At 50.6% G+C, this 23,321-nt stretch overlaps 1 protein-coding gene across 1 annotated transcript; it reads left to right on the top strand.

The window, feature by feature from the left end:
- Nucleotides 1-292: 292 nt before the first annotated feature.
- LOC124692517 (WD repeat-containing protein 44-like) lies at nucleotides 293-6,298 on the top strand. Its single transcript, XM_047225914.1, has 7 exons — nucleotides 293-1,453; nucleotides 4,154-4,244; nucleotides 4,341-4,498; nucleotides 4,583-4,634; nucleotides 4,821-4,903; nucleotides 5,015-5,108; nucleotides 5,340-6,298. Exons 1-7 carry the CDS (start codon nucleotides 299-301, stop codon nucleotides 5,894-5,896), a joined length of 2,190 nt encoding a protein of 729 aa, XP_047081870.1. The 5' UTR covers nucleotides 293-298; the 3' UTR covers nucleotides 5,897-6,298.
- Nucleotides 6,299-23,321: the final 17,023 nt, after the last annotated feature.

A 23,321-nucleotide genomic window follows, 5' to 3' on the forward strand; every position in this document is an offset into this window, starting at 1 on the left:
CCGCCACCACCACCGTGGGCGCAGGCGACGGAGAGGACAGATTTACCGCGATGACATCCACGACGGCGACGCTCGCACCAACCAGCCAGCCTTAAGTAAGACGCGCGGGCGGAGGCAACAGCGGGTCGCGATTAAGCTGTCGCGCGCGGCCAAACTGCAACTGGTGGTGGTGGATCTGACGCCACTTGCTGCTACGACTCCACCATCCCCTTCCCCACTCGCCTCGCCCACGCCGCCCTTCTCCCCCCTCGGGCATCCCGCGCCCATCTCCGCGACGGCGGCCAATGCCGGCGGCGCCATGAGCGTGGAAGACGAGGTGGTCGGGGACGAGGAGGACTCGGAGGAGCTCTTCTACGAGTCGCTCGACCGCATCCTCTCCTCCTCCGCCTCCTCCACCTCCGCCTCCGCCTCCGACGACGACGCCCCGCGCCGCAGCAGCAGGCGCGGCGCCTACGATGCCGCAGCGCTCGACCTCTGGACCTCCCAGCCCGCGCCCATCCAGGAGCGCCGCCACCGCCTGCTCCACCTCATGGGCCTCGCCGGGGACCCCGCCCTCGCGCGCTTCGACACGCCCCGATCCGCCCACGATTCCAGATCGGACACGCCCGCGACCCTCTCCGACGCTGCCACGCCGGAGGAGGACCCGAGCTGCCTGATCAGGAACCTGGACGACGGCACGCAGTTCGCGGTGCGGGAGGAAGCCGGCCTCCGCGAGGTGGGCACCGGGCGGCAGCTCACCGTGGAGGAGTTCGAGCTCTTCATCGGCCGCTCCCCGCTCGTGCAGGAGCTCATGCGCCGGCAAACCAACTCCACCCCCAACTCCGCCCCCAACTCCAACTCCCAGAGCGGGGCCTCCACCCCGATGGAGCGGTCCAGCTCCGGGTCCAGCAACGGCGGGGCGCGCTCCAGGCGCCGCGGCAGCGGCTGGCTCCGCACCATCCGCTGCGTGGCCGCCTACGACGCGTCCTCCGACAGGGGCGGCCGCCGCTCCAGCTCCGCCACGGACGACAGCCAGGAGGGCGCCGCGCGCCACGGCCCCGACCGCGTCAAGGTGCGCCCCTACGGCAAGTCCGGCAAGGACTTCGGGGGCCTCTTCATGAACCAGGAGATTCACGGCCACAGAGGCTCCATCTGGACCATCAAGTTCAGCGCCGATGGCCGGTACCTTGCGACTGCTGGGGAGGATTGCGTCATCCATGTCTGGGAGGTGCTGCAGTCCGGGAGGATGAGCGAGCTCGAACATAATGGGACTTGCAATCCGCTTGTTACCATGGTATGCGATGATGAAGGAGAGGGCAGCCATTCGGAGAAGAAGGCTCTGAACAATGGGAGATCAGCGAGCTCAGAACAGTTGAGGGTGCCAGCCCATGTGTTTGCATTGTCGGAGAAGCCTGTGATAACTTTTGCTGGGCATTCAGACGATGTGCTTGATCTCTGCTGGTCCAAATCTCAGGTAATGTAGCCTTCCTTCAATACCTATGTGCAAATACTCCTAGTTTTGAGTTTAATCTCAACATCATGCAAACAGTGCTGCAAGTGGAATAGAATTCGGAAAGAATAACAGTCGTAGTATTTAATTACTTATTAAAATTTGTAATTACAAAAGAAAAAACTAGGCATAGTCATCAGATTAGGGACACCACCTTGTGTAACCTTGTCAAGCTGGCATCCTGATCTGGTATACTGCAGCACACTGATACTGAAAATGTAAAACTAGCTGGTTCAGGATTGGGCAATATGATGTTGAAGCAAAAGAATTATGAACTATGGCTTTGGAGAGAGGTAGAAGTTGTGCTGTTTTCTTGCTGGAATTCAATGGGTACACAATAGGTTCATTATATAGGACGTGTCACTTGATCCACAAGGCGGATAGGACTTGCATTCTCAATCTTGTTCTTACCATATATGTATTCTCCCTGATTTAACAGATATAAACTACCCCAGGCCTGTCATATTTGGGTTCTTTCTAATTTAAAAGATAACTACCAAATCGGGAATTAAGAGGATCTGTGGTGCTGTGTGATCCATATACTACACATACATAACAATGACATTGTCATGTTCAATTATTTGAAAATAAATATGGCCAGAGCTAGATGCAAGACTACACTATACAAATTTAACAAAGTTTGATAAATAACGGAAGCAGTTAACAAAGCTTGTTGTGTGTCATATCTTGTGTGTCAAGCCTGGATATGTCAATTTTGCAATGTTGGCCAGCTGTTTGCATTATTACTTGGACCTATCACATCAAGCCTTAATATAGCCTCAAGTACATGTAAACACCTCAAGCTCTAACAAATGGCATTATCTATTTTTTTTTTTCGTGTCGGTTCCATTTGTTGAAACACTTTATCCAGAGCAACTATTTCCACGACTTCATGGTTTGTTGTTCTTTGGTTCCATGCTCTGCTTGGCGTGGAGGTTCAGGGCTTCATAGATGCTCCATGTCAGATTGTATTGGCTAAGGCCAACACACTGGGATGAGAGGAGTGCGTTAGAATTTCTTGGATACAGAGTGACAGGAGAGGAGGCTGGTTCAGGGTTTCTTTGTTGCTGGGTCGTGAGAGGTGGCAGCGCGTGGAATCTCTAGGTGGTATGTGACCTCCCATGTGCAGATGAAGGGGTTCACTGCTGTGAGGCTAGGAGGGATGAGGGCTTTGTGGAATACTAGCTTCGAGTGCGGCTGATTTGGTGGGAATGGGTTTTTCAGTTGGACGGTATTGGATCCCATGACACCTGACTACAGCTCACTTGAAACAAACAAAAAGTACAGTATTCAGGTCACACTGTAATCAGACTACAGCACAAAATGACCAACCGGCACCTCCTATGTGCAAAGATTTCTTTATTTGTTAAAAACTAGGTATTGTGCACAACGTTTCTAAATAATGTAGTTGAGCATCATTTCCAATGGTCGCAACCTCTCTCTTTCTCTCTCTCTCTCACACACAAACTCTCTCTCTCTCTCTCTCTCTCTCTCTCTGCAAGTTATTGTTGTCAAACGCTCATCAGAGATATAAATTCAGATTCCGGAAAACTATTATGATTTTCTTTAAACAGTGAGCAGGTTCATATTATTTTGCCATACTGACCACGACACACTGTCACTCGCACACACATGTGGGGACTCACACAAAGAAGAGAAAAATGATAAATGGGGATTTTCTTGGAAGTACCATGAAATTACGTCTGGTTAATTACTGCATCAGTTCTCTACATAACTAAGGTTTCTTGACCATTTATACTTTCCTGACATCCCTAAATTTACATATATGGTGCCAATTCTATATTGTGTGTGATTTAACTGAACTTCAGCTTGCAGTGCGTTATAGTTTAGTAACTAGGACATTGGCCATCTCACCCAAAAACATTCTCTAGTTGAATTATCTGCTGCATTGTGCATACCGCATGCTCATATACAAGGAAGAGAAAGAAAAAAAATGCAATTAGGATTTTCCTGGAAATAACATTAAAGTACCTCTAGTTAATTACTCCATCACTCCATGGCGTGCCAATTTTAACTGAACTTTCTTGACATGTCTAAATATACATTTATAGTGCCAAATCTCCATGGCGTGCAATTTAAACTGAACTTCAGTTTGCAGTGTGTTATAGTTTAGTGCTAACTAGGACATCGTCCATCTCGGTCAAGAAATATTTGCAATTTTCATTAACTACCATGTTGTTCAAACTGCTGTGCATGGTAGGGTTTCTTCTGAGAATTCTAAAATGAAAATACAAAGAGCCTTCTGCTTTTGACTATATAACTATATTGCATTGTAGACTTTAGCACGCAGATAAATTTTATTTTGGTTCCGAAACTTCAAAGTTCGAAGTAGGTTGATAGGCCCGTAAATTCGAGCCATGGAGCAAAAGGTTGATTGGCTGCATTGAAGACAAACACCAAATTTTAAAATTAGCTGATTCCATCTACAGTGGTGGCTTATCGTTGAATTTAATGTATTCCAAGCTAATTCTGAAATTTGCGGACCTATGTCGAACTTGGGTGCAAGTTTAAGGAACCATAATGTAATTTACTCTTCGATTCTAAATCTGTAAATGTAGGAATATAGCAGTATAATTTGTTACGAATTTTTCCTTGTTGCCAGTTATTTCAGTCCCTGAGCTTTATTTTTAAACTGATATGCAGTACTTGCTTTCATCATCAATGGATAAAACTGTACGGCTGTGGCACATGTCAAGCACTTATTGTTTGAAAGCCTTCTCCCACAGTGACTATGGTAAGAACTATGCTTTCAGAAGATTACCTCTCCATGTGCGCATAAACGAACTGATAGCACTGCACTGAAATTTCTCATACCAATTTCTTGATTCAGTGACTTGCATCCAGTTCAACCCTGTTGACGATAGATACTTCATTAGTGGTTCCCTGGATGAAAAGGTTCGAATCTGGAGTATACCAAAACGTGAAATTGTTGATTGGGTTGATCTACATGAAATGATTACTGCTGCCTGCTATACTCCCGATGGACAGGTTTGAATTCATAGTTGTATAATTGGTCAACAAGGGTTATTGGCTTATTGCTTGTTCATCCTCACATTTATGCATTTTCTGCAGGGTGCACTCATTGGCTCGCACAAGGGCAGTTGCCATGTATATGACACGTCTGGTATTTCTCTTCCTCCCTCTCATTTAGTTGCACTATTTTACACTGCAACCTTTTATTCTGAGGACTCAGGCTAGTTCGGACTATTATCTAAAGAGTGCATTGTACTGGTGTTATCCTGTTCTACAAACTGAATTTATATGCTTTTCCGTGTCTTACAGGCCTTTCTTTTTTCTGTTTTCTGAGTAGATAATATGCTTCACTACAAGAAACAAATTGATCTGCAGCTGAAGAAAAAGAAATCCAGCCAGAAGAAAATCACAGGATTCCAGGTGTTTACTCTCAAGAACCATTTTAAATTTGATATGAATCATATCATACTGCACCTGACATACTTGTCCTCTCCCATAATGTACTGACACTGAATAATAGTTCCTCAATAGTTTGTCCCAGGGAGTTCTTCAAGGGTCATTATCACATCTGCAGATTCACGGATTCGAGTTGCTGATGGCTTCGAACTACTTCACAAGTTTAAAGGTAGGTGATACTGAGCTTATTGAAGTCCACATTGGTGCATATCATATTATCATGTTCATTCCACTTGCCTCCGATGGTTGGTTCTGTCCAATAACTCCCCACACACCCAACTCTTCTGCTGCTGAGGAGCCTGAGTTTCGCATAATTTTTTCCTTTGCATGACACTCTGTTATCTGTTTTTAAGAAAAAACAACTCTATTCTGCTTGTTGGTTACTGTTGTTACTTTTCAGGGTTTCGGAACACAAGCAGCCAAATCTCAGCCTGTTCAGCTGCAAATGGGAGGTACATAATTTCTGCAAGTGAGGATTCAAATGTATATATCTGGAGATACAGTGATGATTCCAAACCAAGCAGAAAGAAGAACATCATATCTGTCACAAATACCCACGAGCGCTTCCACTGTGAGAGCGTGACAGTTGCTGTTGCTTGGCCTTGTACCAGCGCCAGAATGACTTGGAGAGCTAACTCCTCGAAGCAAGATGACCTGGACTGCGTGTCTAGCAATGGCCATATACTTGATTCTGGACCTGCTAAAGAGGATGGTATCTCTGCTGTTCAGCAGCAGAGCAACAACTCAAATCACAATGGTGACAGGGCATATGCGACTTGGCCCGAAGAGCTCATGACAAAAACGAAACAGAGCCCCAAGTCTAATACCAGCCTTCCGGATGAGGTGGACCAAGCTCTGAGTGAGTCTGCCTGGGGCTTAGTGATCGTGACAGCAGGCCGTGATGGTCGAATCAGAACATTTCAAAACTTTGGTTTTCCAAGTATAACATCAATCTGAGTACTCGTATGACACCCATTGCATTGCAGGACCTTAGTTTTGTGTACATATAGGTGGAGATAATGGGTGAGTTGCACAGCATTCAAGGATTGAATTTGGTTGCTCCTTGGTGCGACTGCTTCGCAGTTCGGAATCTTCGACTAACATATTCTCAGGACTCAGCTACTTTGGTATGACATTCATTTACTCTAAATTGTACATGAAAGTGAAGCCCTAGAGTGACGCCTGTCAGCTGGTTGGAGTGAGATATTTCTCCCTCTCATCCAGTAGCTTCGACCTTTGTAGCATTTGTCTTTTGGCCTTTTCCGTTTTTCCTATCATTATATTATATATTCTTGTAAGAAAAATCTCAGTGCTACAGAAAAGAGAAAATCAAAAGAGTAACATACCTTCGTTATGCTAGCTTTGTTTTCCTTTGTATCTTTTATAGGTAGAAGTGGAAAGTGATCCTCTGAAGCTTTTAGATCATTCCATGAAACCCATTTCTTTTTTGTTGCTTTATCTGAACGACGAGTTTTCTGAATACTTGTTCGTTTCTATGATGTCTGAATTACCTACCGTGGTTAAAGTTTCAGGAAAAAAGAAATTTTGATTAACGGTCTGCTCTAGACATTACCGCAGTCTGCAGGGCATGCAACTCTCTAGGTCTTCCAGCCACGTGCCCTATGGGGCTCTTGTGTCGCAATATTTTTTTTAATAATATGATATTTTTTTGTTAATTTTGAATAATAATACAAGTTTTTAAGAAATTGCAAAACTATGACTCCACCGGCTGGCTGCCACCGAAGACGAAGCCGGAGGGGATGATAGAAGAAGAGTGGGACGCCATCCTCTTCTGGCAGAGGTACCCTCCAAAGGCAGCAGATCAAGTGTGGCATGAAAGAGGCGATGGATATGATGACCCCCAACATTTCCTTAATTCAAGGGTTCGCCATGGGCAATGCCTCTCCTGCCGCCACCGGAAGCCAAGGGATCACCACGTCAGTGAACCGTTTGAGGAGCATGTCCCGTCAACCCTGGCATACTTCCACGAAAGCGCCTAGTCGACGATCTTGTAAAGGTTTCCATAAAATAAAATAAAAGGATTCATGGGTATTTTGAGAGCATCCGCGTAATACCGAATAGCAGGTCGAACGACCAGGTTCCAGTAAGTGATTCTTTAAATTGTTTAGAGCAATTCCAATAGTGTAGCCTGCTGCCTGCTGCTGGCTATAAGAGCATCTCCAGTCGCGTCCCCCAAAGCGATTTGGGGCGCGCCGGACAAAAAAAGCGTTCCAGCCGCGTCCCCCAAAGCCCATTTTTATCCGGCGCGGCCCGATACGGTGTCCGGCGCCCCGAGCCCGTCCCCGTCCCACAGGGGACGCTCCGGGGACGCCGGACACAACGAAAAGCGAGGCGGGGAGTGGCGGGGCCGACGCGTCGGCGGCACGATTAATTTTAACCTAATCGTCGCCTACCTCGCAGCGGAAGTTAGTCGCGCGCAGTGACACACGCGGCATCTTTGCCTTAATGGCGACGGATGGGCAGGCGAGACGTCTCGTCGGTCGTCGCGCGGCCTCCACGCGTCGCCGGCGTTCGCACGCCACCGCCCGTTCCCGCGCGATCTTCCCGCCTCTTCTCGTCCGTTCCCCGCGCTTTCTTCCCGACGCCGGCGTCTATAAAAGGTCTCCCGGCTCATCAATGGTAGCCACCACACCCCGCCGGCAACAAACACAGCCCCTCGTCGCTCCACGGCCCGTCTCCTCCATCACCGGTGGCAATGGCGAACCGCCCCGCGATGGCCACTTCCTCCACCGCCGTCTCCTCCATTGACGAGCCGGCCGGCGGCGTGCGGCACTCGAGGAGGCACTCGAGGAGGAGGCCCGCCGGCGGCGTGAGGCGCGGCGGGCGGCGGATCTTGCGGCGTTCTCCGCCCTCGCCTCCGCGACCGAGGAGGCCGCGGCGGCGCAGCCGGCGTGGCGAGAGCAGCGATGCGACACCGTTGCGGCGTTCGACGCCTCGACGGGACAAGAGGCGCGACCGGCGCCGGTTCGGGAGGACATGGAGCGAGCGATGGGCCGACGAGCGCCGGCGCCGGCCGCGATGAGCGGCGGCGCCGTTCCGTGAACGGCGTGACTCGATCGAGCGCCGGCGGCGTGAGTCGATCGAGCTCCGCAGCAGAGCGACGGCGGAGGAGCGTCGGCCGGCGGGAGTCGGCGCTACGGCGCTATGGGGGATGCGGGCGGAGCGAGCTTGGCGGCGGCCGACGCGTTTGCGGCGGCGATGATGGAGGCGCCAACGGATGTGGAGGAGGAGGCGCCAATGGAGGAGGAGGCCGAGGCGGAGGAGACCGAGGTGGAGGACGACGACGACGACGACGAGTTCGGACCGGTCCGACGACGACGCCCCGCACCCGGACGAGACGGCCGATCAGCAACGCGCCCTCGTCGAGTCCTTCGAGTCGGAGAAGAAGCTCCGGGACGACGCCCGTGCCCGCGAAGAGGCGCGGATTCGTCGCGCCGTCGAGCTCTCCCTCCGTGCGCACGGCGGGGAGGGCGGAGGAGGACTATCGGCGGGAGCGGCACCGTCCGGCCACCGCCGAACGCAAGGAGAGGAGGCGCGCGCAGGAGGAGCTGCGGCGTAGGGGGAGGCGACGACGGGGCGGGGCCGTCGAACGCGCCGCCGGCGGTCGCTAGCCTAGGTTTAGATGAAATCTAGCCGTTTTCATTCAAACTTTGTAATATATAATCAAAATTGAATGAAAACCTTTATTTTCCTGCACAAATATTCATTTGGGGGCGGCGCTTGGGGGACGCGGCTGGGGAGCGACGTCCCCCAAACGCGGCACGAGCAAAACACGTCCCCCAAACGCTCAATCCGGCGCGGTTTGGGGGGCGGTTTGGGGGACGCGACTGGAGATGCTCTAAGCTCAGTGCCATGTCATCTATAGCCAATTTAGAGCTAACATATACAATAATGAGTTATAAAAATGTAGTACTTTATCAATGTATGACCCACCATTCATTCTCACAAAGTGACTAGGAGCACGTGCTAGAGCTGGCTCTTGTATAAGAGCCCACTCTCCTTCTCTCTCCTCCTCTCTCTTCTTCAACTCTTCTCCAACTAAGCAATAATATACTATTTTAGTCCTTATAGCCAGCTGATTAGAACTTATTTTACTTGCTTTTAACGCGAGCCTTCCCAAATAAATAAGTTTCCAAAACTCGAGATAATTTATGTAGCTATTTGCAGATGCCTTCAAATGAATGATCAGCCACCTCTTCCGGTCCTCCCCCTATCGGTAAGAGCATCTCCACTCGTCTCCCCGACGAGGCCCCAGGACCGCGTTTTGTCATCCGGACGGCGAAATTCGGCCCAGTTGCGTCCCCGGTTCCTCGATTTCGTCCGGATTTGGGCCTAAATTCATCCGGCGATCCCACGACATCCCCGGCCCCCCGGGGAGCGCTCGGGGAGACCGGACGAAACGAAAGCGCGGGAAACGCCGAGGAAACTTCCCGCGCGTCTGGTGGCTCCAACTTGTCGGCGAGAGACACCGATCGTCGTCCTCATCGCATCGTCTTCCGTGCGCTGTAAAAGCCTGCCGCCGGTCAGCATTCGCCGGCCGCGTAGCTTCCACGCGGCGAGTTAATGTCGTCGCATCGTCTTCCGCACACGCATCGTCTTCCGCGCTCAGTAGTCGGTCAGCTCGCCGCGGACGCGTCGCATTCCACGCGGCATTAATCCCCGGCGCCAACCGCGCCTATATAGGCCGCTCCGCTCACCGCGACGCGTACCCCTGCTCCCATCTCCCTCCACTCTCCCTCCACTCTCCCGATGGCGTTCTACGATGACGACGACGCATCCAACAACGGCTTCCCCCGCCGGTCGCTCCACGCGTGGGAGGGGCACCTCCTCCACCAGGCGGGGTACCCCTGCCCGCCGGACACGAGGCCTCCCGGCGGCGGGTGGCGGCTAAGTGCTGGCGGCGTACCAATCCCGCCGCCGCCTCGGGGTCACGCCCTCGACGTCGCCATCGAGGAGGCGCGGATGACGATGACGGACGAAGAGCGCGCCGACCCGCGCCACCACCCCGACAACTATACGAGTTGGAACTCGTACTTCCTCCGGCGGTGGGAGCGGGAGCGCGGCGGCCTACGACGGCCCGCCGCCTCCGCCTCCGCGCAACAATGCCGCGGGCCGCCGACGTTGGTGGAGCGCGCCGGACGAGACGCGCGGCGAACGTCCTCGAGCACATCGAGGGCGGCAACTTCCCAGTGCCGACGATACCCCTCCATTGAGGGCATCGGCGAGCCGCCGCCGGAAACATCCGGCAGCCACGCGCGCATGGCTGCCGGCTCGTCGTCTTCCTGGATCGGCGCCGAGGCCATCCTTGGCGCCGGTGGAAAGGAGGCGACGTCTCCGTCGACGCCGGCGCGCGTCAAGAAGGAGCCGTCGTCTCCACCGCCGACCGGAGGGCGCAGCAGCGGCGCCCTTGTCATCCGCGACCAACCCTCCTCCCCGCAGCGTGGGCGGAAGAGGAAGACGGCGAAGAAGGAGGACGCCGCCGCCGCCACCAACACCGCCGCAAACAGGCTCGCCGAGGAGGAGGCGAAGCGCGCGGAGGATGCCGCCGTGGCGGAGGCTATCGCCAGGTCGCTCAAGGACCTGGTGCCCGCCGACAACGCCCTCCCCGTGGACGCCGCCCTGGAGTGGTCGAGGCGCGACTGGGAGCGCGAGGAGGCGGAGCAGCAGCGGCGGCTGATGGACTCGGCCGCCGCGCGTCAACTCGCCGCCCGGCCGCCGCTCCAACCTCCGCCGACGACGTCGCTCGCTACCGCCGGCACTGCGACACCTCCATCCGGCGTCGTCTGTCCCCGTCGTCCACCTCGAAGCCTCCAGACGACGAATGGTACAAGCCATCGCCGTCCCCGCCTGCACCGGCGGCCGGTGGGAGACGCCGGCCAAGGCGGCAGCCGAGGCCGCGCCGCCGCAGCTTGACGACGACGGCTCCGACGACGATGGCGACGACGGCGGCGACTACACGGTGTTCTACCGCCATTTGGGCATGTAGAGCGCCGTGTTTTAAAATTTACTAGGTTGTATTCCCCTAGCCGAATTCGAAATATAGTCGAATTCGGTCTCTATGTATGAACTTCGCCCTCTATATAGTAAATATCATTAAATTTAGTCTAAATTCGCCCGTTTTAAGCCGTAGTTTGTCAAGTTTCCGTTTTTCAAATTTACATCGTCGTCTTCGCCCGAGCACGCGGCTGGGAAACTACTCCTCCCCACACCAAATTTACATCCAATCCGAACGTAAATTTTCCCGGATTTCGACGTGAAGAGGAAAAACGAGTGGAGATGCTCTAACCAGCATGGTAGCACCACTGCGTACAGCCCCGTTGCGGACGGACGGGCGAAGCTTCACCGTTGATTAGACAGCGTTCGTCCGGTTAACGAACTGAAAAGGAAAATGGATTAAAAGCGCAACAGAGATCTAGGCGCTAGGTACTGCCACTAGGTGTCAAGCATGGGATGATGCCTTGCTTGCTAGGCCGTGCCGGCCCCGAGCACGCAAAGACCACATCCTACGCCCACATGCACGACACGCAGCCTGCCGCCAGGATCCAGGACCACAGCGCCCCATCTAGTGATGACCTCTCGGCGTCGGCGTGCCCGGAACGCCACAGACGGCTTCGGATCTGTCTGTCCCCGACATCACTCCATCGAGCGAGCTAGCGAGCGTCGGGACCAGGCTGCCCAGCGCGCGCCGCCGCCGAACTGAACCGCGCACCCTCTCCTCCGGCCATCGTACGCCGTACAACGTGGGTGACTGTTATCGGTATACGCCGGCCGTCCGTTCCATGTCAGCGGGGCACTCGCGCCCGATTCCCGGAAGCATCAGTAGGCGATGGATGGATCGGAAGGAGGACCATAAGAGCATCTCCAGCTGTTGGAGACCCCCGGAGCACAATCCGGATGAAAATTGATCCGGATTGGATCTATTTTTGGTATGTGGAGCAACGATTTTCCAGCCGTCCTGTGGAATTTGCGCGGATCAGAGCGCGGAACCTTCACTGACGCGCGGGTCAGAGCGCGTAATTTGCTCCATCCGGAGTTCCCGGTAGCACCCCGGGAAACCGAGGATGGCCTGGGGAGTCCGAACGGATTTAACCTAAATCCGGACGGAAAAGAGAAGCTGGGGGTGTGACTGGCCGTTTTCGTTCGTCCGGATGAAAAAAAGAGAGGTCCTGGAGGTCTTCCCGGGGAGATGGCTGAAGATGCTCTAACAAGTGAACCCTAATCCAACATGTACAAGCCAGGGCAGGCCGTCCGTTCCATAACAAGAGAATTAATATGTCTGAAAAGTGAACTCTAATCGAACATGTACAAGCCAGGAGAGGCGACTACGAGGCGGCAGCAATGAAACATATCTATGGTTTAGGTTTTCTCTTCGGCGATGATGTTGGTCCACTTTATTTTCGGTGGGTTTGAGGTCTTGGAGGTGTGGCGGATCACGACCCATTACCGATGGCGAATTTTCTTTCTTCTTTTGAGATTGTTTTCAATGTATTCTTCGGTATGGTGAGACGACAACTACATTCCAAAGTCAGAATAAGATTGGTTCTCCCTCCTTTCCTCGCACCGGTGGTGCTTCTTGTCGCTTTTCGTGTTCGTTCGTGTGGTTTCATGTCGGTCTCTTCCATTCTACAGTCGTCATCATTGGTGATGGTTGCTGCTCTGGTATGCTGGTTCTTGAAGGCCTTAGCACTAGTACGAAAACTTTATCTGATTTTTTTTAGATGTTGTCTGATACTGTGATGGGGGATGAGGATGGCGGCGCGCCTTTCGCTTGTGCTAATGTCTATAGCTGTTGTTGTGTGCTCTAGGTACCTATTTACCTATTTTCCCCCTCCCCCCCCCCCCCCCCCCCCAAAAAAACAACTCTTGTTATTTATGTGTCATTCGGCCGAGGATTAAAAAACAGGCTCGGTCACCAGGATATATGTGGTCATCGCTTATGTCATCGGCACAACAGGTGCTACCTACATCTCAGTTCAGGATAGCCATGTGATCAACTACCGATTACAAAATACTAGCAACGCTCCAACTTGCACACGTCGACAGGAGGATGCTGATCAGATTAGTCCTAAAGCAGCTGCCGATGAGCTTAAGGGCATGAGCAATGGAGGCAGTTGTCCAACTAGGCTTGGAAAAAACTTTTGACATATGCACACCATGTTATGGTCCCATTAATATGTCTTTCTCTTAAAAGCTGATTTGGTTTTTCTCTCTCTCTCACATTTGCACTGAGTTTTCACTTTATGGTACGGAGAGGTTGCCTCCTGATGGAGAGGCTGCCTCCTTGTCCAAACCTAATTTGGACCACCCGAATCAAGATAAAGCTGCGAGACAACACCCCTGAGGCTATGCATTGGCCATGCCCTAAGATGCCCTTTTGGCTAGTCTGAATCTCGTGGCTGATATAGTATTTTTGTTGCACGTACAGGAGTTGTCAACCAAGAGGCCAAAATGCAAACGGGATTAGGGTGGGCACACACCGAAAAGTGTCTTTGGCTCTATTTAAAAAAATAGAAAATCATACATATTTGTTTTAAAAATATATAAAAATAAATCTGAACATAGTAAATAACGTAACCTACAAGCCTGTAAAATTTTAATATGAAATTCTTTATATTTTAGGCTACACAAAAAAAGACAAAATCTGTTGAGATTGGAGATTTAAAATATGCATACCTAGAGCCACACGTTTGTCATTTTTGTGTACCCAGAATATTTTGTGTTTAAAATTGAAAATTTGCATGTTTATGGGATAATTCATTGGCTAAACTATGATTTTTTTTTGAAACACATAAGTGTGATTTTTTATATTTTTGAAACGGCAGAAGCACAGGTGCCCAGGAGCCAAAAATCTATGTCCGGGCACACACCAACTTCAATCCAAACTAACAGGTGCTACCCCTAGAGTAACCCGTGATATCAAGGAGGTACTAGCGCTGCAATTTGCTTGTTTACGACGACTAGCAACCGGACTGATGGTGTTGATCTTTGTTGGTCTAGGATCTGGAAAGCTTAGTGCCTCCCAAGGTTAAGGTATTTGCCTGGAAGGCTGCAACAAACGCCTTAGCTACAAAAGTTAACAAGAGACAATGAAATATGAATGTAACTGGTATATGCAAAATTTGTTGTGCCGAGAATGAGGATATATATTGTCCATACGCTTACAAGATGCCCACATGCTTCTTCTGTGTGGGTTAAAATACGTGGAATATGGCATATTCCAGTGGCTTCTCAACATCAATTCAGTTCAATGAAGTGGATCCAATCAGCCTTGAACTTAATCCCAGCAAGTATGGTTGATATGTTTCTGTTGGTGGCGTGGCCTGCCTGGTATGCTCGGAATGAGGTAACTCATGCAAAACCTCTGCCCTTCACTGAAGGTTCTAAGCGGTTCCTTGTTGGATATTTGAATACACTGAGAAATATCAAACATCTGTCTACTGAGGAGATTATCAAAGGAAAAATCCCCATAGGAACCAGTGCGATTGCAGCAACTGTTCACCATCCGACACTATCCCCTGTGAAGCGGTGGCATACTCCAAGGCTGAGTTGGGTTAAACTGAACATTGACGGTTCTGGTATGGTCCTCCGAGATGAACTGGGTCAAGTTATCTTGTGTGCTTGCCGGCAAATCCGTGATTGAATCTGCGATTGTACTGACCCTTATGAATCAGAAGCTAGAGCATGTGAATAGGGACTCAGGCTGGCGCTACAACATAGCCACAAACCTGTAATCGTTGAGACCGATTGCTCAAACCTTATTGTGGCAGCTAAAATAACAACTCAAGATCGTTCTCCGTTGGTGCACTTAATCTCAGAGATTAGATTTTTAGTGAATGGGGTAGTAGACAAATTTCTTTTGTAAAATTTGATCGTTCACAGAATAGGGTAAATCACTGTCTTGCAAAATTTTGCAAGACCGGAGTTTCAAACTAGGATTTGGCTTGCTCGGGTAGAAAATCCCTTTTCATCTAAGGAAAAGCAAGGCCGAAAGGGAAAACGAGAAACATGTGTTGACTGGAGATCTTCTGATCTGGGGAAGGATACCCATTGGTCATGAACTTGAAACCCTTGATCTCCCAAGCCTCAATTTTGATCTTTACCACTCACACATTGTGTTGTGGTTGTGGCTGTATGCGTCAACCAGAAAGTGTCCGTAACCAGCACTTGCCGTCATGGGCGTGGCCCACCCTAAAATTTTGAAGTTGCACTTTTACCTGCTACTATCGTATGAATTGCTTTCATGGAACATCTCATCGGCTAGGATGGCTCGATCGAGCCCTCGTTTCCTCTCGTTTTTTTTTTCTCTCGCACTGGAGTACATGTTAGCCAGCTCACTTCCGTATGTACATTACTGAATATAGAAAATCACAACTACTCCGTACATGATATGTGCATGTTATATTTATTACTATAAATCCACATTACATCACCAAACAAACGTGAAAACTAAAGGACATACGAAAAAAGAGTTGTTCTGAAAACTTTGCAGAGAGATACCAAAAAACTAGAAAATTACGGATCCAATCCTAGGGTTTTAAGCCCTCACCAAAGCTAGCAGCCACTGCGAAACTCAAACACCGCCTAGATGCACGTTGGAAGAGACTTCAAGGTCCACCAGATCCATGTAAACACTATCTAAGTCGATGAATAGACTTGTTGCAAGTAGCTAGTTGTTCTATGTGTTCTTGAAATAAAGAATAATTTACCTTTGGCAAACCATAAAGTCTCTCCCGTGCGGTACAATGTGACATAGTTACCGATAACATAACAACACCAAAACATAACAAAACATATATAAATCGCCAAATAATCGCTCCAACAACCGCATCCAAGTGCGGCGTGCCTCCGTGTGCCTCCTCCTAGTTTGAAACATATGAATTAAACTACAATATTGTGAATCGACTGGCAGTTCATATTTTTATTTAGCCATTTTTTATGCACAACGGCTAGTGCAAAAAAATCGAGTATGACCACCCTCAAGTTTTTTCATGAGTCCGCCACTACTTGCTGTGTCAGGCTCTGCTCAATGTCACTGTGTCAACTTCAGTGGCTAGCCACGCACACGCACCAAAAGTTAAGCAGACTTTTTTGTTTATGGAGCATGCCGTTCTAGCCCACGGTACGCAGTACGCAGGCACAGGATGTGTACGTGGTGACCGGCAGGAACTAAACATCCGCGTGCTCGTGGTACGTAGATCGATGATCGACCGATCGATCGCCAATCGGCCTTAATAGATGGCAGCGCCATCTCCGATCGAGCTCTCGGCTTTTATTGTGTGTCATGTGCAGTTTGTTGGTGGGTCTCTGTACTATACTCCTGCTGTCAGCTTAATTGTCTGACAGTTCCGCATAAGGATGTCCTCTCCTGTCCATCCGATACGAGGAGAGACCATCATCACAGTGAGATCAAGCGTGACGCTGTCCTATATATTTCAGGCTTTCAGCTGGTGAAAACATATGTAATCTCCTCCAGGGGAAATCGTGGTACTCTCGTAGGCGATGGTGCGGACCGGCTGCGATGTGACGGGTGAAGATCGCCCTGTACCCGCCGATTCCGTGCCGGTGTCCGGCTCAGCAAACAGTACAAAGATCATGACCCGGAACAATCTCGCGCTGTCGTGCTACATATGTCCAGAAACCGAAACCGTTTTTCCTCTGCGCACTGTAACCACGGCTTGCTAACTGTACCAGGGGCAGCGCTGTGTTTAAATCCAGTGCCGGTTGGTTGGTTGGCTGCTGATCCTCGTTCCAATCTACTCCTCAATCGGTTCCAATGTGAGGAATGGAAAAAAAAAACCGATTGATACGAGGCTCAAGCTTATCTGATATCGTGTCATTTCAAGATGGTTGTGATCTTTTTTTTTTACGAAAAATTCACCGATATATTAATAATCATCAACACTAGTACAAATGTCTTAAAAAGAAAGAAAATTACAAATTGGTATTCGGACCACCTAGCGATGGCGATAGACACTAGCACGAGCCGAAGGCGCGCCGCTGTCCTCGCCCCTCCATTGCCAGAGTCGAACAAAACTTGTCGTAATAGAGTTTGTTGTAGTAGACAGACGATAAGTCATCGTGCTAAGGTTCCGAAGAACCAGCGCACAGACCCAGCCCTGGGGGGTCCAGCGGGGCGGCCGCCCCGGGCCCAAAAAATTTAGGGGCCCAAATTTTTTACATAGGCTTACTATAAGTTGCAAAAAAAATTAACGTTTTTAAATGGGCTTTCTATACTTTGGGCCTTTCTTTTTTTTTCTTTCAGTTGCCGATCCGGTCGGCCGGCCATGAATACGTGTTCTAAATTTTGATTAGTAGTTGTTGTTCTTATTTGTAGGAGCTAGGTTAACTGATCATGGAGCCCGAATTCGGTGCTAAAAAAAGAAGAAGGAAAAAACAAGAAGAAAAATTAATTGAATCACAGAGATTGATATTGATTCCATCGTCAGTGACTTTGCATCTAGGAATTGGCGCAGAAAATTTTAAGGTATCATGTAAACATTATTATTTTTATATGAATATTGCAATTAGATATACTTAAAGTATTTATTTTTCATCAACTCATACATGTGGGTAAAAAAGTTATAGTAATTAGTAAGAGGGGCCCAAAATTTTAGTTCCGCCCCGGGCCTTCGAAATCTCAGGACCGGCCCTGACAGCGCACCAGAGCAGTAACCATCGCCAATGATGACAACCGTAGATCAAAAGAGACTGACATGCAAGTTTCGGGCCGGGTAGGGCCGAACCGTTCAGGCCGGGCTGCCCATGCCCAGCTGTACATTAAACCACACCAACAAATACGAAAACCGACCGGATCCCAGGAGATCCGATGGGCACACAACTCCACACGTCCTCCGTCAGTGCTAGAGCACCATCAGAGCGAGGATAGGACGGAGAGAACCTTATTCTGACTTCAGGATGTAGCTGCCACCTCACCATCGTTCCAAGAAAGACACTGAAAAGCAAACTAAATTAAGAACATAAACTCCCCCACCTGCGAGGGACCGTGGTCCGTGGCACCTCCAAGGCCCCAAGGCCACCGGAGGTGAAGCGGACCGACGGTATCGCCGGTGAGGAGGACTGAACCCTAGATGAGTTTTGTGTCTTCCCGCCGCCTCCTGCTTGTCTCTCCTTACAGGTACCGGTTCGGTAGCCAATTCATGGGCGCTTTCTGCCTACACTTCTGGTTGTGGTCCTTGTCGAGTGATCTTTTTTTTTGAAACGGAGGCAAAAGCTTTGCCTCATCTATTAATTAAGAAGAAGGTGCCCGGTTTTTAGGAGAAAATCGGGCAAAAACCTACAACAACCAAGTCAAGCCCACAGAAACAACACACCCACATCGTTCTATCTTTTCCGCGTCTTATCCAGCTCCAATATTTTACCATCGCATGGCATCCATGGATTTGTACCCGTTAGATCGAGCCACTGTTCCGCCGATGACGACCGCACTCTTCAGTTCTCCACGCTCGACTCATCAGCCGTACCTTTACACAACCACCGGTGGACCCAACTGTCCCTAAGCCCGCCCAGGTTTTCGGCCAGCATCGCAGTTTAGTTTGATCAAATTTTAATGAAAATTTTGTTAAAAATTTAACAGAGTTTACAGGGTGTCCAGGCTTGATAAAAATCTTAGATTCACCACTGTTCACAACAAAAACAGCTACAGACGAGGATGGATGTCGATCTGCCCGCGCGCGTTTGTAGATGGATGTACATACCACCACGTGATCGATCGACGCCGCGATTCAAGTGGCACCGGCGTACGCACGTAACCCATCCCAGATCCGTTCCCGTGCGCCGGAACTGAACACGTCTAGCTAGCACTCTAGCAGATCGATTGGCACATCCAGGTAGGCATGCACGCACAAGGGGATGGTCGACGTGGGTGACAAGCTGAGGAAACAGGCACGTGCATGGTGTGCATCCATCATCTCCGCCACTCATCCATGTCCTATATGCATGATCGATGCACCCACTCATCTTCCGATCTATGGCTAGCTAGCTACATTATTCGCTTCCGTTGCTGGTGGCTTGAGTAGTGATTGTTGCGAGCATAGCAAGTGCACAGAGATGCCGCCGGCCACGCGCGGAGCCCGTTGCATAAAACCTCACATCCAACTGATTGATCACCGGCACGTCTGCCACTGTGCGCTGGATCTCATCTAATCTAAGCATGATGATGCTGCATGCTCCGTTGACGTTACAAGCTGCTGCTATCGTGGTCACGTGGTGGGGATACAACGATCAATGATGAACCGAATCAACCGATGCGTCTTCAGTTGTGCAGCGCGTGTAAGTCGAGTTGTTCTCGGCCAGGGTACGTAGCGATCAGTTCCCTACTGCTTTTTCTCCGATCCTCACTTGCTTGCCTGTCTCTCAATACGCGCGAAAGCTGCTACTACGCAAGTAGCTCAGGGTGTGTTTGGATTGCTACCAAACCATGCCTTACCAATTTTTTGTCATGATCAAAAGATTGGTTGTTGTTTAAATAGTTGCTAATTTTTTGGCTTGCCAATATTTCACTACCAACTCTAGTTCAAATTTTAACCAATGTTAACTAACTTGTAGGCAAGGAATAGCTCACCCAAAATATTGGCTAGCCAAAATTTTGGTAGAGCAATCTTGAACACAAAACAAACACACCCTCAACTACCTCGCCTTCCGTGCACGCTGCGTCGCTGCCCCGGCGCGCTAAGTCCAACGGCCGGTCCGGGCCTTCCTCGATCGGTCGCGTGCAGCTCTGGACACGTTGCCGGTGCGCACTCTGTTTTGTTTTTCAGTTTACTCGTCAGGACATCTCCAGCGGCGCGACGTATTTTAGTGTCCGAAAATGTTCGCACGCGTCCGTTTGCGTCGGTCGAAATGGTCGAAATCGACCGTGCGTCCGTTTGCGTCGCCAGCTGCACGACGCATTTTTTGGCAGAAACATTTTTTTAAACATGAAAACATAATTTACATAGTTTAAACATGAAAAAAAAACCCTAACGCCTACTGCTGCTCGTCGTCGCTGTCGAGCATGATGAGCTCCGGTATCGCCCACGGCCAGTTGCCATCCGGGGGAGCGTACGCCGGGCGCGCCGGCGGTCTCGGAGGTGGAGGCGCCCAGGGATGCGGCTGTGGCGGCGGTGGAGGCGCCCAGGGATGCGGCTGTGGCGGCGGTGGAGGAGCCCAGGGATGCGGCTGTGGCGGCGGTGGAGGAGCCCAGGGGTTGTACGGCGGCGGTTGTGGCGCGGCCGAGTCCTGTAGCGCCTGTCGAAGGGCTTCATCCTCCGACAGGCCCGACGGCATGACGTCGGTGGCGTAGCGGGGCAGCGGCGGCTGCACAGGCGGGTCGTTCTCGGAGACGAGGATGCCGAGCTTCGCCATCTCGTCGTCCGTCATGTTCTCGGGGAACTCAAAATTGCGGCCCTCTGCCATGGCCTGCTGCCATTCGTGGAAGACGGCCGCGACGTAGTCATCGCTGTCGTCCTTCACCTCCTCGTTATGGTACGCGAGCGCCTTGATGTAGTCGTCATCGTCGTCGCCGTGGGCGTCGTCGTCGTTGTACGGCGCGCGCGTCGGCGGCTGCTAACGACGCGTCGGCGCCTCCTGTCTTCGTGGACGAGTCGGCGGTGGACGCTCGAAGGGAAAATCCCTGTCGCCCATGAAGCCCGCCCTCCTCCTCCTATCCATCTTGGTCGACAGATATGTACGCCAACTTTCAGAGTTGATGGCGTACGCCGCATCGGCGCGGAGGTCCGGCGGAAGGTACCACCTCCCTCGCCGGATCTCCGCGGTCCGATCAGGCTCGCGCACAGGGCTGGAGGGATGGGCACCCGGCGGCAGCTGAGCCGCCAGCCGCCAGGCAGTTGCACGCCGGACCAGGCCTCGCACGACAACCATTTGCCGTGCATGAGCCTCCCCAGCGTGACGGGCAGCGGCACCCTCTTGCTGCCGCTGCCAGAGGCCTCGAAGTCGTTCTTCTTCCCCATGGCGCTGCGGCGGTGGTGGTGCGAGTGGAGGTGTGGGCGAAGGAGGAATGCGGCCGGTGGACTTTTAAGGGCGGCCGCGCGCGGGAGACGATGTCATTGAAGGCGGCGCAGAAGCCTAGCCACCGCCCACCAGTGCGCGCGCAGAACAGGCAACCGCGCCACTGATGGTGAAGGCTGCGGCGCAGACGCGGAAGCGCTAACCGCCGAAGCGATGCCCTCGATGCAGACTCGCTGCCAGGCGGGCCCGGTGGAGACGCGAGCGGACACATTGCGCGTCCGCGCAGCGTCCGCAGAGACGCGACGACCCGGTCACTGCGTCTCGTCGCTGTAGGTGGTGCCAGATGCATTTTCGGTCAAGGCGGATGCAAACAGACGCTCAGGCTGGAACGCTCAGGCTGGAGGATGCTAAATGCTCCTAGTAACTCCGGTGCAGAAATCCACGACGCCCAGCAGCAGTTACTTCGTCGCATCTTACAGGAGGATCACTGGATCAGCTGGAAGAAAAGGAGGAAGGATGGCATCCAGAGACGATCGAGTTGCATATGAAGATATCAACAACACAAGACAGTCAGAAAAAATTCACTAGGGCTATATACATGTGGCAATCGAGCACTGCTATTTGTCAATTGCAAAAAAGTAGAGTACTCATATTATTTGTCTATTTCTTGCCCGTATATATCTACACAGGAACATATGCAGTCTTGGTTCGGCACCAACGATTTCGAGCTTCAATGATCATGGCAGGTTCTGCAAGATCCAAAGAACTACTGTAGATCGTGATGTGGCTAATATTAGGTCTATAGCTAGTTGCCAGGAGAAACATGTTGGCCGGAACGGCAGCCGTTGCGGTCGGGTCATTGCATATCTCCGCACTTCTTGGTGATGATCAGTTGATCAGCTCGCGATATAACACGTTATTTCGCAAAAAGCGACAAATCGAGCAAAATTACTAAAATTTAGCGTGGACTATCAAAGTATGATATAGCGCACTGTTAGCGAAGAAATAGCGTGCTATTTTAAACCTTACCCAGCCGGATCTAAAAGGAAACTCCAACCGTGACCCAAATTCACCATCATCAGTTTCCCGTAAATCTCCTCCGAACATTAGCAATAGGCGATGCTGAGGATCTCGCTTTCTTCTGTTGATGTATGTTGGTTGTTGTTCCGTTATCCTTGATTGCGGAACCTGACACTGTTATCGGGCGTGTGTAAAAAACCATTTTCTTAGGGCACCCTACGACGAGAAAGCGAGACCGGGTTTCAGCGGTCTACAAAAATCATACAGATATGTTGCAGCATGTTAACAAAATATTGCAAAAAAATCGAACGTATGTAATAAAAATCAAACTTATTTGCAACAACCCAGTGGAAAAAAATAACACAACAAACGCAATGGAAACAGACTCAAAGCAATTTTGTGAACAAAAAGACATTTGCAACAAGAAAACACTTGTTCACTTATTCCAACATCGTAGTTATGTGTACGTAACAGCCATAGGTGCTTGCAGGTTGCAGCATATGGAAACAATCGCACAAAACATAAAAATGGTAAAGTCCGCTTACCATACACCGACAACATTTGAGGCGCCGCTCGTCGCTATTTGGGATTGCAAACATTATTTTGGCTCACCCGAGATCCCTCGGAGATAGATCAAGCGATCCCAAACTCGTTCCATTCATTCACAGGAATATTAGCTACAGCAGTTTTGAACTTCTAGATTTCTGTGAGGGTATTTTCAGAGATGAGCATGTTGTTCTTAACTTTCTAAAACACCACTCAAATGCACAGGTACTGACTGAAACCTGAACTTCTACCAAAAACGAGTTCTATCTGTCAAACACAAGACTCTGAACGATTCATATATGTACAGTAGAAGTTGCTCCTGTATAAGGATACCAAACTCTGAATACTAAAACTTGAACCAAGAATGTAACAACACAAAAGCAGTCAAATGATTTCAACCATGAAACCAAACATGGTGTCACCAACACGAGTGTTACCTGTACTAATGGATGTCTAAAATGAGTACTTGTTGTGATTTGGCTTCCTAAACTCTCATGGTGCTCTCACTACTCTGTTCCGGACGTCTGACCACCGGTTGTGTACTCCTCCTTTGCCTGGCCTTCCTCTCCTCTGCCCTTGCGACTGAACCAACCTTCTAGTCCTGGTGTACGGCTCCCTTAGGTCACCGCCATGGCTCAGCTTTGAGGTTCGGTTCTTTGTTTCTCAGGGTGAGGCGATAGGGATGGTCGATGGATGAGGGTACGCTACTACGGTGAGGTACACTAGCACTACTTGGTCACATCTCTTCCTTCCCAAAGTCGGCTCATGCTAACCCTGATTCTTACAAGGACCAGTGTGTCACATCTGCAACAAGGCTTGATCCTAGAGC

Source organism: Lolium rigidum, chromosome 2 (genome assembly GCF_022539505.1).
Source record: "Lolium rigidum isolate FL_2022 chromosome 2, APGP_CSIRO_Lrig_0.1, whole genome shotgun sequence".
NCBI lineage: Eukaryota > Viridiplantae > Streptophyta > Magnoliopsida > Poales > Poaceae > Lolium > Lolium rigidum.